This window comes from Enhydra lutris, unplaced genomic scaffold (genome assembly GCF_002288905.1).
Source record: "Enhydra lutris kenyoni isolate GAN:26980312 unplaced genomic scaffold, ASM228890v2 scaffoldscaffold7, whole genome shotgun sequence".
In the NCBI taxonomy this organism is placed as follows: domain Eukaryota; kingdom Metazoa; phylum Chordata; class Mammalia; order Carnivora; family Mustelidae; genus Enhydra; species Enhydra lutris.
The window spans coordinates 5822466-5835330 of record NW_019154091.1 but is presented as its reverse complement, the minus strand read 5'-3'; the positions used below and the strand labels follow the sequence as shown (position 1 = coordinate 5835330).

At 37.6% G+C, this 12865-nt stretch overlaps 1 protein-coding gene across 2 annotated transcripts in view; it reads left to right on the top strand.

The window, feature by feature from the left end:
• The window catches only part of LOC111142091 (apoptotic peptidase activating factor 1), a 92910-nt gene that overhangs the window by 66374 nt on the left and 13671 nt on the right, over window positions 1–12865 (top strand). For both annotated transcript variants that reach the window (XM_022495043.1, XM_022495042.1), the window contains exons 22-26: window positions 1054–1179; window positions 7871–7990; window positions 8305–8430; window positions 10134–10259; window positions 12184–12330. In XM_022495043.1, coding sequence (XP_022350751.1) covers window positions 1054–1179; window positions 7871–7990; window positions 8305–8430; window positions 10134–10259; window positions 12184–12330 — 645 coding nt within the window. The remainder of the gene's footprint in view (window positions 1–1053; window positions 1180–7870; window positions 7991–8304; window positions 8431–10133; window positions 10260–12183; window positions 12331–12865) is intronic.

The following is a 12865-nucleotide window of genomic DNA, read 5'->3' as shown; positions in this document are numbered from 1 at the left end:
CCTGTGAAGTGGCATTTTCTTTTGGTTGGGCCTAGAATCAAATAGTAAACAGCTACCATTATTAGGTGTTTATCAGTTTCTCTCATGGAATTACTGTAAAACCCTGGATGTTAGGTGGTGTTATTCCTGTTTTGCAGGTGTCTGAACTCCTAGTTTCCACAGCTTTCATTAAATCAGTAAGTGGCAGGGCTATAGTTCAAACCCTGAGTCTCTGAGCCACTGTGCTCAGGTAGGGTGCTAGGCTGCCTTTGCCATGTAGCAATTGTAAGGTTGTCTGTCCTCGTTGGGGAAGGCTCTCATTCACACAGTTTCCCTTTGTTTTCTAAAGGGCTTTTTATCAGACGTGCAGGTTAGGTTTGAATTCCTACAGTGTCTTATTTTAGCATCATTTGTATTTTCCTTAGGCTTCCTTGAGTACATTTAATTTGGGCAAAAGAACTTTTTTTGTTTTGCTTTGGTGAGTTCACTTGAAAGCCTTTTTGACATTGTCATTAGTTTTTGAGTTCTGTACCACTTCCTTTTCTCTGCATTTGACATATTAGTCTTTAGCCCTGCTAAGTCTTCTCAGGGTACTTCCCCAGCCTACTCATATCCTCTTTTCTGTTACTTGTTCCCCTCATTACCCTCGCTTTCCTTGTCTGTGTTGTTTTATAAAGAGCTTGCCTTGTCTCTCATCCTGAATTTTTTTCTTTCTTCTCTCTCATCCTTCATAAATGTCATTTTCTTTTTGGAGACTGAGTCCAGGCTGCCACTTGTTTGATGAATTGGGTAGTTGAGTTCGCAGAAGGACCACTGGTTCCTATTGCTATCTGGTCATTCCAGTGAGTGTTTTATTTTAGGGGGTGTGTGAGTGTGTTCATGCGTGTGTGTGTGCAGACACTTGTATATAGGTGTGTACCATTCATTTGTGTGTCTTTAATTAAAATGAAAGCACTATGAGATGGAAAATTTATACCCTTCTGTAGTCTAATTTTAATTTAATGTCTTGGGGTATAATGCCTGGGTGTTGCTGAATGTCATGGTACTAATTTTCTGAGCTTTTCTATTTTGAAGATTTTAGAGCTCCTAAACAACAGAATCTTCCAATCCAGGATTGGGCACAAGAAAACTGTGCGGCACATCCAGTTCACAGATGATGGGAAGACTCTTATTTCAAGCTCTGATGATTCTTCAATTCAGGTGAGGGAAAAGATTTAACTTCCAACATATGTAATGCTGACTCCAGCAAGGAACCCTTCGGTTGTGGCTCAAATCGGGTGTGCATTTTAAACATTTCTTTAAGATTCTAGTACTTTGGCCATACACTGAGATTATACACATAGGTTTAGATGAAACCCATTCATGTTTCATATTTTTCTGTGGGTAAGGCAGACAATTTGACTTGTGAACCCTGTACTGGAAGGTTGTTTATTTTGATGATCAAGGAATCATTTGAGTTCCCCTGCCTGCGTTGGTATTTGGATTTGTATCAGTAAATATATTTTTTTTTGCCAGATTTATATGATTGCTCTTTACTTTTCTTGATAGTAGTAAAATCTGACTGAAAACTTTTTTTTTTTTTTTTTTTTTTTTTAAAGAGAGTACAAGAGTGCATGCTTGTTAATAGGGGAGGGGTAGAAGGAGAGGGGGAGAGAGAATCCTAAGCAGGCTCCACAGTGAGCATGGAGCCCATCTCAGGGTTTGATCTCATGATCCTGGGATTGTGACCTGAGCCAAAAATCAAGAGTCGGATGCTTAACCGACTGAGACATGCCCCTCTGATTGAAATAATTTTATTCTTTTAAGGTTAAGATGTTTATTATAGGGATGAAATCCTGTGAAAAAAGAATAGTTTGTCATAATGAAGGATTGTGGATATAGAGGCATTAAGCCTACTATATATTCTTTTAAAAATTCATTTTGTTTTTATCAGAGTTCTAATGCACATACTTTAAAAACTTAGGTAGTATTACAAAGCTCATTATGGAAAATAGATACCCCTTGTTACTCATTCACCAGAATTACCTCTTTTAACTTCTAGACACTTCTTTTGATATTTATCTTCATGCCCGCATATCCCACACTTATAATGTTACCAATTTCTAGGTTTGAGAATTTACTGAAAATTAAGATAGACATTAAGTTAAAAATTTAGCTTTTCTTCTTTTCCCGCCTGTTACCTTTGCCATATGCACACACCCTTTTATCAATCCCATTATCCTAATAAAATTATAATAAAATTTTGTTTAGGTCATTAGTGTCATTATAAGTAAGTGGACTGAGTGTGCTATGAATGTGTTTTCTGCCTTGATGCAATTTAGGACAGTTCTATCCTTGACTGGATGTGGTTTGCAGTTATTTTACCCTAAAACTTTAAAGACATTGTTCCATTTTCTCCCAAAGTTCCAAAGCTCATATTGAGAAGTCTGAAGCCATTCTGATTCCTAATCTTTTCTCTGGAAGATTTTAGGATCTTCTCTTTGTTCCTAGGATTTTGAAATTTCATGAAGTCGTGCCATGGTGTGTATTTGTTTTATCCATTGCTTTGGACATTTTGTGATTCCCTTCTCAGTTTGGAAACTTAACGGTTTTCAATTCAAATAAACTTGAATTTTTTTCTTTGATCCCTCTCCCTCCCAGTATGCTTTCTCTTTCTGTAAAAACCATCTTCAGATCTTCTGGACTTTTCATGTAATTTTCTTTTTCTACGTTTCAGCATTTTAAACCGTGCTCTATTTTCTGGGAGTTTTCTTCAGCTTTCTCTTCCAGCCCTTTCATTGAGTTTTTCATTTCTACTATTTAGGTGTATATGTGTGTATGTATATATTGATAGAGTGCATAAACTGGAACAGAAGGAGAGGGAGAGATAGAATTTTAAGCAGGCTCCACACTCAGTGCATGACATGGGGCTTGATCCCACAATCCTGAGATATGACCTGAGCTAAAATTAAGAGTTGAGTGCTTAACCGACTGAGACACCTGGGCACCCCTCATCTCTACTATTTTTAATGCTGAAGAGTCCATTCTTATTCCTTTTGAAGAACACTGTGTTCTTGTTTCATGGATGTAATTTCTTCTCTGAGAATGGATGGATATATAGATAATATATAAATTATATAATTTTTTCCTCAAAATTTAATTTTCACACATAGTTGCTGTTTCTTCTGAGGTGTTTTTTTGTTTGTTTGTTTGTTTTTTTCTGTTGTGGTTGTTTTGGCCTCTTGTTTTAAAGGTTTTCCTCAGCTGTGTGGTGATCATTAGCTACTAGAAGTGGACACTAAAAGGCTGATTGAAAGCTCTGTGTGTGGACTGAAACCTTTTCTGAAAAACAGTCTGGATGGGGAATCTTTGTTGTCAGTATCTTTAGGTCTTTTGTCCTGGTCTTGTGAGATTCCTAGAGAGGAATCCTCTGGTCTTTCTGGCTGGAGATTATAAATCTGGCTGGCAGGTCCTTGGAGCTAAGTGGGGAAGAGAACTAGGGGTAGGTGTAGTGTCTCCTTATTTAGTGTGTAAACCTTCATTTGATCCCCTTATTCTCAAAGCTATACTTCTGTCCTCAGTTGTGCTGGTGCCCTTTATTTCAGACTTCTGGTTTGCTTTCATTGTTTGGAGGAACATTTTCTACACTTCACTCTTTTTTTCTCATAGTAACTTTGTATTCAATGATGCTTCTTTCCTTTTTTACACAAAATTCGTTTTCCTGAACTCCTTGAAGGTTCACACCTCTAGCTTTGTAGCCCTCCAGCTCTTCCTCCTTTTGTTTTCATAAAGCATTAAAAATATGGTGTTTTTATACTGCTTTGCCCTGTCTTCTTCTTTCATTTTTATTCAGACCTTCTCTTTCCTTTGCTGCCATTATCCTGTTATATTCAATTTGGATTCTATTCCCAGCGGTTTTTTCTCATGATTATAATATTGTTCTGGTTAATTTTGAGAGTTCATAGGTCCCGGACTGGTGTAGCCCTTTCAGACTCTACTGTAGTCTCTTGGTACTCCGTTTCAGTGTCTATTGCTGCTCTCCTGTTGGTCCACTGCACATCCCAGTGAATGTCACGTGGCTGTTTTGGAATTCTGTTGTTTTTAGATCTGTCTGAGATGCTGGGATGCATGTCTTCCAGCTTTCAGTTTGTTCCTACTCAGTTGTATCTTAGGGTTTGTGGGGATACTTCATCAGTTAACATGGTATTGTTATCTGCATTTCTGGTTTTGCTGTTTTTTAAATATTTTTGTTTTTAATGGAGGCTTCAGGGAGATTTAAAAAAAACTATGCCTGCATGATTGCTGTCTTCCCACAGTTCCTCATAGTTCTGGTCCTTGCCCCATCCTCACTCCCACCTCTCATGTCCTCAGTGACCTCAGTTTCTGAGCTTTTGTTGAGTTTTGTAGTGTCAGTTTTGTTGCTTTTGTCTTTCTCTGATGCTTTTAGGATTCTGTTTTCTTGGTTCTGTTAAGTCAATTACCATTCTTCTGTTTTTTGGGCTCCAACATTTTTTTGTTTTTAAAGACTTTATTTATTTACTTGTCAGAGAGAGCGAGCCTGGGAGCGCATGCATGCATGAGAGCACAAGCAGGGGGAGTGGCAGACAGAGGGAGAAGCAGGCTCCCTGCTCAGCAGGGAGCCCGATGTGGCACTCCGTCCTAGGACCCTGATATCATGACCTGAGCCGAAGGCAGATGCTCAACCGACTGAGCCACCCAGGTGTCCCAGTCTTCAACATTTTGTTGTTGTCTTCATTCCCATTGTCTTGATTTTGTCATTGTAGTAGAGTTTTAGAAGTGAAGGGGATATAAATGCTTATGTTCAACAGAAGTTTGTGTATTCTTTTATTTCATGTATTTGTATGTGTGTGTATGTGTGTGTATATATATATATATTTCCTATAGTAGCAATATTTATAATATTAAAAACTGTTTAGACAGGGCACCTGACTGACTCAGAAGAGCATGCAACTCTTAATCTTCGGGGTCATGAATTCGAACCCCACATTGTGGGGAGAGATTACTTAAATAAAAGTTAAAAAAAAAAGTATTTTGAAAAAATACTTTTACATTGTGTCTTTGTGAGTTTTGTATGATTAGGATGAAATCTGGTTTCAGTGCAGAAACTTACTGCAGGCTCCCATGATACTTATGTATTAGCTATCAAACTTAGCATGATACTCACCTTTCTTCCTCTCCAGATGGCTTTGATATGGGTAAAACTAAACTACATCTGATGGGATTCTGCTGAGACATTGTATACTGTATAGTTTTTCTGTCAGAAGCTAAATTCATAGGTTTAATGACCTGCTTGAACATCAGATATACTCAGCCAGGGGGAGAAATAATTTCTAGGAATATTTTTAGGATCAGAGTTAGATTATTTTTAGAAATATGAGTTAAGTGATGTTTCATTCTTTTTTCCTCCTCTACCCAGAATACTTCTTACATTTAAAATGTTTTAATGTGTATACGTTCATGTAATAAAACTCTTGGTGGGTATGTCCAAGAGTTGACTGGTGGTTGGGTTTTTGTTTTCATTTTTTAGTGACTAATTAATTGGAAATTTGTACCCCCTACCCCTGCAGCTTTGTTGAGGTGTGACAAAAATGTGTATGTTTTAGATGTACGTGATGATTTGATGATTTGATATAGTAGGTACATATTGTGAAATAATTACAGTGATTAAGTTAATTAACAAATCTACACACATGTCACATAGTCACCATTTTGGAGGTTTATTTTATTCATCTTTGTATTCCCAGTGTACCTGCCTGGAATTCAGTAGGAGTTCAGTAAATCTTTGTTGAACCGAACTAAAGTTATTGCCAAGATCTGCAAAATCAACTCACCTGTTTATAGCACCAAGAGTTGTGAAATTGAGGTCTACCTTTGGTAGTTTTTGATCCTTTCTCTTGAGATAAATAAATCCCAAGTAGTAGTCATGTTTACCTGAACCAATGTATGAGAGTATATTGACTCTCGCAGGTATAAGAAAATTCTTCAGGATTTTAAAAATTTTAATTTTACTATTTATACTGCTAAAAAAATTCTGTAGTGTATATACATCGCCAATACTATAGCTAATGGTAGAGACATCTGCAAACTCAACCTTAATACATTTTGCTAATGCTGGTGAAAGTTTAGCTATTATGCAAGGTGATTCCATTAGTACATTGTTTTTGAGTCCAACCAAAAGAAGTATCCCTGTCACCATTGCCTTATCAGAAAACTTCTGCAACAAAAACTGCTAAGGCTATTCTTAATCTTCCCTTAGCGATTGTCAAATTTTGTGTTACATTTGCTCAGGAACGGTCTTTGACTTCTTAATGTGGGGGGAAGCAGTAAGAACCTAAGTCAGGATTGAACACTGAATCGGACGCAGCGAGGAATGGCAGTGCTTTGCTGGTCACTCTGTATTTAATAACAGTAGCCACTGATTCTGTAGTCCAGTAAAGCTCAGAAAGTAGAGAGAGCCAGAAAGTTCCTAGTGGAAATGATCTAGGGTATTTTATGTTTAGTCATACTGAGTGCCTTTCCTTTCTGATATGATGTGGGGAAAACCTCTGTTTCCTCCCCTTCCGCCAACATACCTCTTTGAGTTCTTAAAATGCTGAAATTCCTAATTCATTCTCTTTAAAACTCCTCTCACTTCCAGCTCCTCTTCTAGGCTCTCTTAGCCCCCTTATACAGATAACCTACTCCTACCCCAACTTCTGTGAATGAGCACTTGGAGTCAGAGAGATAGAGCAATCTGAGAGCCAGGGCTCAGTGGGGAGATGGCTGCTAAGTGTGGAGAATAAAGGAGTGAAGAAAGGGGATAAGAGAAGGGTCATTTCTTTTACAGTTTTCCCTAAGCCTGAAAGCCTAAAAACATTTGTACGGTTGAACTTTCACCAGTCAAAAACTTGACCCAGAATATCACTAATGTGCATACCTGTGGTAGTTGCTGATTTTTCTTTATCTTTTTATTTCTGATGTTCAAAAATGGAAGAAAATTCTGTTCCAGTCTGCCTCATTGCCCACATCTCAGAAATCCAGCTTCATCAGGCCCACTGGGCTTGTTTTTTTGAATATCTTCCTAACCTTTTTTCCCTGATTCTTTTACATAGCCTGTGTTTCAGCCAGATTGAACTATGAACCAGTCCCCGTAATCTTGCCACGTTTTCCTGTTGCTGTGCTTTAACTCAAGCATTCATTCCTTTTATTTGAAATGCTCTTCCCAGGTTGTGAATCACACTTCCAGCCCATACCTCAAGCCTACTTTGAATCCACTGTCTCCATCATTTCAATTTCTTCTCCTTTCCGGTGCCTGAGGAATTCTTCCTGGAGCTCCATGTGAAAAATATATCACTTCCTTTGTCAATTTGAGGATTGCATTAGGGGATAGCTGATAGCTAAGATCTCTGAAACTTAGAATTTCCATGTCTTGATTTGAAGCTACTCTGGTCAGCTGACCTGCCCTGGCAGGAGGACCAGTAGGATTCAGTAGCTTCAGTGGAGCTAGAATCTTCAGTCTTGGCCTAGCTTGTGGGGCTTAGGAAATTGAATATGTAATAGGGATAATTTTCTCTGAAAAATTTAATCAGAGGGTGAGCTCACTAGCATATTATGGCTTTTCTCTATCTTCTGATATCATTAACTGCTCTCTAAGCAACTGAAGAAAATGAACTTTATTTAGGAGGAAAAATACTTTATTCTACTTCTGGTCAAGGTAATTAACCCCAGCTTTGTTTTTCTCTGTCTGTAAAATGGAAATACCTATTCTTTCTTGGTACTCTTCTTTGTCTTACCAAAATGCCATGAAAACAAAAGTTTTTAGGGAGTGGACCACATATTACTGCTCTCCTCCAATGGGATATCATGAGGAGAGGGTTAAGGATTATAACAGACTTATTTCTTTGATATTCAGGTATGGAATTGGCAGTCAGAAGAATATGTCTTTCTACAAGCCCATCAGGAAACAGTGAAAGACTTTAAGCTCTTGAAAAATTCAAAACTGCTTTCCTGGTCATTTGATGGAACAGTGAAGGTAATTTGAAGCACAGGTCTCTTTTTAAAAGAAGCATCCTAATATTGTAATGATTATATTTTGAAATCTGCAAGCAGATGGATGTAAGTAACTACTCAGATTTTTAGATTTCTATCTTCTCATGCCTGTTTTCTGTTTAGTGCAGTCACCTACATCTGCTCTGTATTTAAGAGCGTCTGTACTAAAGGACACTTAAAGAGGTCAGAACAACCATTGTGTAAAAGCTCTTGTTTTATAGCTATGTATTCTAGATGATTATGCTCAGTAATACAAAATGTTCTTAAAAGTGTCAACTTCTGAATTTTTTTTTGAAGGTATGGAGTATTATTACTGGAAGAATAGAAAAAGATTTTGTCTGTCACCAGGATACAGTACTTTCTTGTGATATCTCTCCTGATGCTACCAAGTTTTCATCTACATCTGCTGACAAGACTGCAAAGGTAGGCCAAATAGTTGAAATGTGCATGCATAAAAGTTTGGTATTCATTATGTATTATGAGTTCAAGTGACGTATAGTATGTTTCTGTCTACTTGTCCTTCTCATATTTTGTGAGTTTTTAGAGGATGACATTGGCATTTAGGTGTCAAATAGATGAATAACATGAGGGCTTTTGATTTCTAGCTTACTGATGACTTTTTGTCTATTACTAATAAAATGTAGTTTCTACTATTTTTATAGGTGATAAAAAGCACTGAAAGGGACTTACATTTAACTGCACATCCACAGTAAATGTTTATGTAATTATATAAGTTGATACTTCTGAAAATCACTTTCCAGTGAAATGATGCTGCCTGGTTGGGGACATTGACTACTCCATTCTTTTTTTTTTTTCTCTTTGTTAATGACCTCATCATCTGCCCATCATGACTACTCCATTCTCTTCTTTTTTTTCCTTTGTTAATGACCTCATCATCTGCCCATCTTACCCAACTACAAACCTTGGAATTATGTGGGGCTTTATCCTGTGTTTCATGCTTTGTTGATTACTTCTCAGGGTTTCTTGGCTTGTTCTTCTCTTCCTTGTCCCCACCCAGATTAGGCTCTCCTCCTTCATTGGTAGACCTACCTCTGGTCTGTGCCTCTTCCAGTTTTATCTTTCCTACAGTTATTTGAGTCTCCGGTTGAAACACCTCTGTAATCCGGTGTTTTATAAGCCAGACTCGTTTGTCCATGACCATCTCTTTCTGCTGCGTTGTTCCTTCTGTGCTAGGCTGCTTTTACCTCCATCTCCTGGGCATGTGGTTTGGCTTGACACAAACTCCTTTTTTTACCTCGAAGCATTATGACTCACTCATTCTTCCAGACCTAGATTTGATGTCAGCTCAGTGAACCCTTTCCTGGCCCTCAGGCAGGGTGAGCTGCTCTGCCTTCAGTGTTCCATTACATATTACTCAAGATTCTTAGAGCATTTACTTCATATAACTATTAACTTAACAATTCGTAAGTCTGTATTCCTGATTAAACTATAAAGTTTTCAAGGACAGGGACTGTATCCAGTTCATCTTTGTACCATCAGTTCTTAGTTCACAGTGTCTGGAACATGGTAATTTCAGTAAATTCTTGTTAAATGATGATGACAAAACCACAAGGGAGAATACTGGAAAGAAAAAAAGAACATTTTGGCTGCTGAGACAGTAGGATAGTACAGTGACTAACCTTTAAAGAACACTTGGCATATATTAGGTCCTGTGCTAGGAATTTAGCTATTATCTCATTTAATCTTCACACCTCAGGTACTGTTGTCCCATTGTACAGGTGCTGAGACTGAAGCTAGAGAAGCTTATGTGGGTTGTCCTAGGCCACAAGGAACTCGTCAGTGTAGGGGAGCCAGGATTCACACTCACATTGGCTTCACTTTTTAAAAGGCTCTTAACTGATTTGCTGTTCTTTCTAAAGAAGTTAAGGTTAAAGAAGCTGTGATTTTGGCCCTTGAGCTGAAGTTAACTTAAGTAATTAAAGGGAAAGTCAGAAAAAAACAATGTTGCAAGTTGGAATTTGGGCTTCTAATGAAAATTTATGAACTATGGAATGTTAGACTTTCCATATGATTGAATTTATGGCTAACTAACCCTCAGGGCAGCATTTGCAGGTACTTATTTTTAGTGTATTTACTATTCCTAAACCATCCTAATTGCCTTCCAGATTTGGAGTTTTGACCTTCTCTCCCCTCTTCATGAACTGCGGGGCCACAGAGGCTGTGTGCGTTGCTCTGTCTTCTCTGTGGACAATACCCTATTGGCAACTGGAGATGACAATGGAGAAATCAGGGTAGGATGTTTGCTGACATGAAAGCACTGCTCTTTCTGTAGCTTTGGCTAATGCTCTGTACCACACTGGGGACATTGTTAATGTGACTGGGAAGCACAGGCCCTGGGGTTCTGGTTGGATGAGGCATTGTTTGCTTTGTTTCCTGTGCACGTTTTATTCACAGCAGCACTCCTCTGCAGAAAAGAATTCATTTTAGTTAGAGTGAAGTGTATGAGTTAGAGTCTGTGCATGCGAGGAGGCAAATGCCCAAGTTATTTGCAGTTGGCTATCTGCTCTTTGCTTGAGAATGATTCATCGGAATTCTTGGACCCGAACCAAAGATTGTTTATAATGGCAGAATTTGAGGAAAATAATTTTATAAATCGTTAACTAGGTTGTAAGTGAATAAATGGCAAATTCTGCAGTTTTCAGCACTGCAAGAAAAGATCTCTTAATGAAACCGTATCTGTTAGATAGTCCACATTTACAATGTGGCCTATTGCAGTCCTCATGGGCCTGCCTGCTTCTAGTTGTGTTAGGATTCGGCAGTTGATGGGAAAAATTTGGGCACTGGGATGGCTGCGTTAGTAACCAGTGTATTTGAGGAGCATCTTGTTTTTTGTTTTTCGTTTTTTACAAAGGAAGATTTAAAATTCATAAGAGAGTATGCAGTTTGCAGGAATGGAGACGTTATCAGATAGGCTGTCCAGGACAATTAAGATTCTCTTGCTTGAGGACTGAGTTACCAGCCTTCTCTGTTCTAATAAATGCATGTCAACTGAAGTGGCAGGGCTGCTTTGGGGAAATTCATTTTGCTCTGAGTTCTCTTGGATGAGAGTGCTCCTTTACTGGTTACGGAGTATTTCATTTTTCTGAAACCCATGAGGAAATAAATTCTCTTTATTTAAACAAATGTTACTTTAAAATATTTTTTTAATACAGTAAACAAAATTTTATTTTTCTACTTGATTATTCAAAATGTAGGAAAGCTATTTATATGTGTGTATACATATATATCTAGCTTATAACTAGCTATCTTGCTGTATTCTTTCTAATGAATTTCTCCATTTGATTCTCTTGCATTACATTTATAAATGATGGTATTGGTTGTTTTCCCTTGCTGTTGATGCCTCTGTATTTTTTATTCCTTTTCTGATGGGCATTTATTTGAAAAATTAGAGTATTACATATATTAATTATCACTGGAAATAAATGAAAGCATTAGCATCTGTAATTAACTTGTTGTATATTATACATATAAAACTCTGTAGGGATTTATTGTTTAAAATATGTCTGAATGACTTTAGGTGTTTGAATGACCTCTGTCAGGATTCTTAGTGGTAGATACTGGACTAGAATTCTATGGTTTTTTGTTTGTTTGTTTTTTAAGGTAGTTTCTTAGGCCTCTTTTTTTGTTTGTTCCTTTCTTCTTCCATTATTTTCTTTTTATTAAATGAAAAAAGTCACAACATTCTGACCAGTTGTTCTAAGCTCTCTTGTCTTATTTTTTTGGAGTATGGTTAGTGATAAATATTTTAAGTAATGCATTTTTATTATAATTAGTGTTTTTTAAAAAATTGGATAGCGAATGCAATCTAAAAAAAACTCCTAAGGTATCACTGAATTGTAATTATATTTTTAAGAAAGATTTCCAGGGCGCCTGGGTGGCTCAGTGGGTTAAAGCCTCTGCCTTCCGCTCAGGTCATGGTCCCAGGGTCCTGGAATCGAGGCCTGCATCGGGCTCTCTGCTCAGCAGGGAGCCTGCTTCCTCCTCTCTCTCTGACTGCCTCTCTGCCTACTTGTGATCTCTCTCTCTGTCAAATAAATAAATAAAATCTTTAAAAAAAAAAAAAGAAAGATTTCCAAATATGTTCCAGAAGAGATGGAGAGATATATAATACTTCTGGATGACCCTGTTAATGCATTATATATCCTGTTTGTATAGATTTGGAACGTCTCAAATGGGGAATTGCTTCATTTGTGTGCTCCGATTTCAGTAGAAGAAGGAGCTGCTACCCATGGAGGTTGGGTAACTGACCTTTGCTTTTCTCCAGATAGCAAAATGCTTGTCTCTGCTGGAGGATATCTTAAGGTAAGAGTTCCTCAAAGACTGTGAAAGAAAAGAGCAACCTATATCCTATTTTCCAAGCCATTTTCACTTCCTGTTTCTCAGTTGGGCCTCCGACAACCCAGCAGAGTGGAAGGGCAGTTACTGTTATTCTCATCTGGTAGCAATAAGACTGAGATCTTTAAGGCTGCTTTCCTCAGCTCTCTTGGAAGTTTTGATGACAGTGTTAGGAATGTCCTCTGCCCAGAGCTCTCATACTGCCCCATACTTAGATAATCAGAATGACTAGAAAGTTGGGTGTTTAACTTAATTTTGTTTTCCACGTCACTAATTATTAACTCTTGGTTGAAAGTCTTTAAAAAAATTTATTTGTGAAAAAAAATTCTTTTGTGAATTTTTTTCTTAAATATTAGTAGTAGTAGTGGTTGTTGTAGCGGTAGTGAGAATAATAGCAGCAACATGTTGCTTTATTTTATAGCCTACAAAATGCTTTCTTTACATAATCTCATTAGCCAGCTTTGTGAAGCTTAAATTTAATTATCCTTGGTTATAGATGAGG